At 32.7% G+C, this 7,097-nt stretch overlaps 1 protein-coding gene across 1 annotated transcript; it reads right to left on the reverse strand.

Moving 5' to 3' along the window:
• Positions 1–3,848: 3,848 nt before the first annotated feature.
• LOC141713875 (NAC domain-containing protein JA2-like) lies at positions 3,849–4,484 on the reverse strand. The gene has a single exon (XM_074517440.1). The coding sequence runs from the start codon at positions 4,482–4,484 to the stop codon at positions 3,849–3,851; it is 636 nt and encodes a 211-aa protein (XP_074373541.1).
• Between the last annotated feature and the right edge of the window lie 2,613 nt (positions 4,485–7,097).

A 7,097-nucleotide genomic window follows, 5' to 3' on the forward strand; every position in this document is an offset into this window, starting at 1 on the left:
CAAACCATCAGTGGGACATCTCAGAATTTTTGGGTGTATTGCATATGCCCATGTTCCTGATCTAGAAAAGAAAGAAGTTGGATGATAAAGGCGAGAAATGCATATTTACCGGATATGACAAAAGGAGCAAGGCATACAGACTTTACAATCCCCTGACGAAGAAATTAATCATTTCTCGAGATGTTGAGTTCGATGAATCAGATTACTGGAGATGGAGCGAGAATGAAAGAAAAGTTGCTGGTTTATTTTTCAATGGTGATGACGATGACGGTGATAACCAGAACATTGAAGATGATGGAGATGATGATCAAACTCCTCCACCAAGTCCAAATCAACAAACTCCTGGATCGACACCATCCACGGGAGGAAGCAGCAGCTCAGGGGGAGCACCACGAAAGATGCGGAGTCTGGATAATATCTACGAAGCTACAAGTCCGGTACAAACATCCTTTGATTATTCATTGTTTTGCTTAATGGCTGAATGTGACCCAGTTACATTTGAGGAAGCTTCTGAAGAAAGCAAATGGAACAAAGCCATGGATGAATAAATTGGCGCAATCAAGAAAAATGATACATGGGAGCTCACAGATCTTCCAGAAGGACACAAATCAATTGGTCTCAAATGGGTCTACAAGACCAAGAGGAATCAAGATGAAGAAGTGGAGAAATACAAGGCAAGGTTGGTGGCTAAAGGCTACAAGCAAAGATACGGAATTGACTATGATGAAGTGTTTGCTCCAGTTGCACGAGTTGACACAATCAGACTTCTTACAGCAATTGCCGCTCAGAATCAGTGGAAGATTTATCAGATGGATGTGAAGTCGGCATTTCTAAATGGTTATCTCGAAGAAGAAATTTACATCGAGCAACCTCCCGGATATGTTCAAAAAGGCCAGGAAAATAAAGTCTACAAACTGAAGAAAGCACTATACGGGTTAAAGCAAGCCCCGAGAGCATGGAACATAAGGGTTGATGAATACTTCCAGAAAAATGGTTTTGTAAAGAGTCCATACGAGCATGCCCTCTATACGAAGACAAATTCAGGGGGAGATATTATGATCGTGTGCTTGTACGTGGATGACATGAACTTTACAGGAAACAACCCTGGTATGTTTGATGATTTTAAGAAAGTTATGACTAAGGAATTTGAGATGACAGATATTGGTCAAATGTCATACTTTCTTGGAGTCGAGGTAAAGCAAAACAAAGACGGGATTTTTATGTCTCAGAAAAAATATGCGGAGCATATTTTAAAGAAGTTCGGGATGGAGGAATGCAAACCAGTGAGCACGCCAGTAGAACCGAGCATAAAGCCCAGAGTTGATTCAACGAGGAAGTCGGTAAATCCGACACTATTCAAAAGTTTGGTTGGAAGTCTGAGGTACCTAACTTTTACTCGTCCAGATATTATGTATGCAGTTGGATTGGTTAGTAGGTACATGAAGAAGCCAAAGCAAGATCATTTCATGGCGGCCAAAAGAATTTTGAGATACGTAAAAGGTACGCTAGATCATGGCTTATTTTACACGCATTCTCAAGATTCGAAATTAGTTGGCTACTCAGACAGTGATTATGGCGGTGATTTGGATGACGGAAAAAGCACATCGGGATATGCTTTTCATATCGATTCAACAATATTTTCATGGTCATCAAAGAAGCAACAGACAGTTGCCCTCTCAACATGTGAGGCGGAGTACATGGCAGCAACAGCATGCGCATGTCAGGCTATGTGGCTAGGCTACATCTGCGAAGGAAGGTCCGGTTAAAATTTATGTGGATAATAAATCTGTAATTTCTCTAGCGAAAAATCCAGTATCACACAGTCGGAGCAAGCACATCAATATCAAATATCACTTCATTCGAGAACAGGTGAAGGAGAAAATTTTGGAGTTAGTGCACTGCAAGATAGAAGAAAATTTAGCGGATATATTTACAAAGCTGTTGAAGCCGGACGTGTTCTATAAAATGAAAGAGAAACTTGGAATGCAAAGTCGAGTTTGAGGGGGAGTGTTAGAATTTCAAACTCTTTTAGATTCATTATTAATATAATTAACTTCTTGGAGTAATATGAATGAAAGAAAATAAGAATAACATTAATAGTAATATAGCTATGGCGTTGAAGGTGCATGCATGAACCAGTTGGAGAAATCAATGAGAAAGAATCACTGCAGCTGTAAAATTTCAAAAGAACAATAAAAGTCAAAGAAGGTGGCTATCTAGAAGAATTATTAGTAGAAATGCAAAGCTGGAACCTGGTTGTTAATTAATTATCCCATGAAAAATGGTGGTTTGTAGTTTGACAATCTTTAGGAGCCTGCATGGTAATCTGGTCATACTAGAAGATACAATTGTTGCTGATCGAATAGTCTAGTTTGTAGGCTGTAGTATTAATTAAGGCATAATGTAAGGCATGATGTAAACTCTAAGTCTTAAGCCTATAAATAAGGCACCCTCTATGTAATATTATGTACTAAGTGAATTGTAAGAGTAAAAGAAAAGAGTTGTAGCTCCAGAGAGATAAAAAGGCTGAAGCCTTTGAAAGAAGATCTGTTGTATGCTCTATTTAATATATATACAAAGTGCGTTGAGTGTGAGTATTATTATCAAAATAATATAAACATACAGCCTGTGTTCTTGAGTCAAAGAAGTTGTGTAAAGCCCATACACGTTTCCAACAACCTAATGCAAAGTGTGGGGGAATAACTCTTGCAAGCCTTCGCAAAGATTAGATTGTTCGCATTTAAATTGTTGCCTTGCTGATGTCCTTGACAAAAGCTTTCAACTTGAAACAGGATAGAGTTATTAAATGAAAGCAGAGTAGTAGATATACTGAATCAAGAGATTACATGAAATTTAAGATGAAAATTATCTAAACAGGTAGAAATATGAATCTGCAAAAGCTATATGAAAGTTTAAATAACACCACCAATTACAATAATGTTGGAATAGAAAACCTAAAAGTATTTCAAAAGCAAAAAAACTCCTAATGTAGGAAAAAGATACTGCACTACTTAAGAGAACCCTAAACAAACATTGTTTTGTGTAGTTGGCTCCCTTGTTTTACTTTCTTGTTTGTCTAATTCACTTCATCGAGCTTCTCTGCATGTAGTCGTCAAAATCTTCCCCTGGTAATGAAGCAAAAAGCGAAACTAGTGATTCGAGCTCACCTTCATCCATCAATGGAATAGTCGCTGATGATTGATTGTTCCCGATTACAGTCTCAGTTTGATAATTCGGTGCAGGAACATTGTGGATAACTCCTTCTGCAATCGGGATTGGTTGATCAGTCTCTCCAGGAAGCATTAAAATATTAGGATTATTCTGATTGATAACATGTTGAGGATTTGCTACTTGCGAATAATTGCTGTCTTCGACAATCCAAGGCTCGTGATCAATGTTGGGAAGTACTCCTTGCTGATCAACAGGTAGTATCTGATTAAATTCTCCCATGGGCAATGAAAAATCAGAATCAATCCAAGGGCCGTGATCGATGTTGGGAACTCCTTGTGCAACTGGTAGTATCTGATTAACTTCACCCCAGGCATCGAAGAATAAGTATCAATCCAAGGCTCATGATCAAGGTAGGGAACTCCTTCTGCAACAGGTAGTATCTGATCAAATTCACCCATAGGCATTGTAAAATCAATATCATCAATCCAAGACTCGTCATCAATGTTGGGAACTCCTTCTGCAACAAGTAGTATCTGATTAAATTCACCCATAGGCATTGAAAAATCAGCATCGAACCAAGGCTCGTGATCAGTGTTGGGAACTCCTTGTGCAACCAGGACTATCTGATTAACTTCGCCCACATTCATCGGAGAATAAGTATCAATAATGTTGGGAACTCATTGTGAATCTGTTAGTATCTGATTAACTTCGCCCATAAGCAGTGAAGAATAAGTATCATATTGATTAGATGATTCCAGTAGATTAACAGAGTACTCGCTGGCATTGTCATCACCTCGCTTAATAATCTCGCATATCGCATAGTCTTGAACTGATTCTGGTAAACCAAGTTTTTTCGAAAATTTATCATCCAGAGTATACTCATACATGCACCACTTATCATCACTCTCCCCATTACTACTCACCTTCTTGTCGATTTTGTACGTAAAAGCTCCTTTGCTTCCAAGAACCTCATTACTCTTCTTGTCCATAATCTTTTTATTACTCTGACCAACCCAAGTGCCACGACCAGCTCTCCTCGAAACACGCTTACCGTTCTTGGACAACTTAGTGAACACGTAAATAGTCTTCTTCTTGCCGGATGATGCTGACTGCCAGAAGAGATCATCATCTCTGAAAACTTTGCATTGCGTCGAGGCTCCGTAAACATCAGCTTGTTTGATGATACGATCGCAGGGGAGTGGTTGTTTTTGGATCATAGGGATGAGATATTGGAGCAAGACTTCGTGTGGTGAAGGAGCAAAGCGAAACCCTACCTTTAGTCCTTCGCAAATGTCACATTCCTCTCTGTCCATCGTGAGTCTGTGACAATTCTCTAATGTTGTTAATGATTCAAGATTATTAATGTTTATATAGTACGTGAGCTGGGTTTATGGGCTGGGCTTAAGAACTTCTATTCGGATTCTTATTTAATTTAATCATAATCTGTTTATTTGTAATAAATCTTAATTATTCCGCTATTAGTCCTAGTGTCGTTCCTAGTGCCGTTGGGTATAATATCACCTGTGCCAAGTAAGCAACTACATGAAAAGTTATTTACTTTTCTTAATTTCTGGGACAATAAATTAGGTGTGTTAACTATTATCGACTGACATTAATATTAACTATTAAATAAATTATTAATTAATGTTAAACTAAGAAAGAATACATACTTAGACAAAAAAATAAAGAAACACATACTTCAATAAAAAAAGAAAAAGAAATACTTATGCAATGAGTCGTAATATCAAATTTTAGATCAACTTTTATTTTCTGCTCAATTGATGCTACTTGTAAATAACAATTTTTTTTCATATAAAATTAAAAATCTTATAATTTTTTACAAAAAACAAAAAATAGGGAAAATCTTATTAATTAATGTAAATTGAATAAAAATAATATGAACGACATCTTATAATATTAAATTTAGTTACAATTAATTCATTTAATCAGGAAAAGCCTTATTGACAAGTAAATTATTTTTCCCAAAACTTAAAAACTGATAAACTAAATTATTGGTATAAATAATTTTGTCTACGAAACAATTTTTAACAAGTTCTTGTTTAGCGAGTTCATTCCTCACGTCTTATTCTTTTTATTACTAACCAATGCGATGCAATTTTTTTTATATTTTTCTAAATAATAATTGAATGGCAACTTTTAGGCTGCGGAATTTATTTACTCTTATTTTATATGATTAAGATATGAATAATTATACATATATACTCATATATTTACAAAAGATCTAAGTGTCCAATTAAATCGGTACAGTGTCATAACTAATAAAAATTTGGATAAAATCCCCCTTATATATATTTATATAAGAATATAATTCGATAGTTTTATTTAAATGTATATAACTTTGAAAAGAAATATTTCAAATTGAAACATATAGTATTATTGTTATTTTTATGTGTATTTAAAAAATATAATTATTTTTTAATTAAACGCTAAGTTTTATCGTGGTTCAAAAGTATGTGAATGATATTTAATTTAATTTTAAATTATTTTATCCTCAGACCCATTATATGATCAAATTCAAGTATTATATAAACTCAAATACGGTACCGACTAACAGACTACCAAATTTTTAATGTTTCGCCATGCAATGCACGAATATTTTACTTTTTATTTAACAATTGTTCATTAATTTAAAATAGTAAAAAAAATATATTAAATTTTAAACAAACAAAAAAATTACTGAGTTTCATTTGATTTTATTTCGGCTCTATCTTGAGTTTTGAACATCAGATTTTTACGATTTACAGCTCATGCGAATCTCACTAATTAATGTTTAATTCAGTGATGGTTTATAAATTTTGTTCAACAAATATGATCTAGAATTTGAAGAAAATAGTAATTACGAATTTTGCATTATTGTTATATTCAGTTTAGAATACCTACTTATTTTTTGTTTAAATCATTGAAAGGGTAGGATATTTTATTTAATATAAAATACCTACTATCGTTGGTTATAAAATATTCATTTATTTTAAATGTAACGATTATGATCAATTTTTTTAAAGATATAACGATCCATATTAAACTGATAGTAAATGGACAATAACTATCAAATATCTGGATAAGATCCATTTTATGCATATCAGATAATAAGGATCTATATTTTACATTATTATACATTCTTTTTGTCGGATATACATTATTATCCATGATTCTAAAGATTCCCGATTTTATCGATTAATTCTCGAAAAGGCACGATACCGATTCGATTTTTGAAATCCGATTAATCATTATGTATTTTTCTTAATCGGTAATATAGAATTTTAATTAAACATAAATAATGATAATTATATAATATGATAAATGTGTATTAACTTATAAATTACTACTAAAATAAGGATATTAAAACTAAATATAATTTAAAATATAAAGTTCATCTGATTAATCCCAGATCTCCGATAAATTCTAATCGGTACCTCGACCGATATCTTTCAATTTCCGAATTTTATAACATTGATATTATATTAGTTTTACAACAATGTAGTTTAGTGACAATTTTTAAGAGATATTTTGTTAGATATTTTTGAATAAATACTTTTTAATAAAAATAAATTTCTTATAATTTTTTTAATTATAATACTAAATATTTTCTTATTAATAATTTTTATATTAATATTTCAGTTTCATATATTGAGCTTTTAATCATATTTATATATTAATTTAATAGCCCATATAAATAATATACGTTTTTATTGTTTTTGTTCAAATATTGTGTGGAAGATACTTGAGTTGTTGAGTAGAAGAGATTTATAAATCATATTTTGATATGTTCATATAGATTTCTCTTTCTTTTATTTTCCTGTTTTTAATTATATTTTTAGGGGATTTTTCATAAATATACTAAAAAAGAAAAGTTTTACAAAAATAATTACAGTTTTTAAAAGTATTTGCAAATCTACGTTAATAAA

This window comes from Apium graveolens, chromosome 3 (assembly GCF_009905375.1).
Source record: "Apium graveolens cultivar Ventura chromosome 3, ASM990537v1, whole genome shotgun sequence".
NCBI lineage: Eukaryota > Viridiplantae > Streptophyta > Magnoliopsida > Apiales > Apiaceae > Apium > Apium graveolens.

Bases quoted from the DNA above. Each gene is read 5' to 3' on its own strand.
- LOC141713875 (XM_074517440.1), bottom strand. From the start codon at position 4,484: ATGGACAGAGAGGAATGTGACATTTGCGAAGGACTAAAGGTAGGGTTT.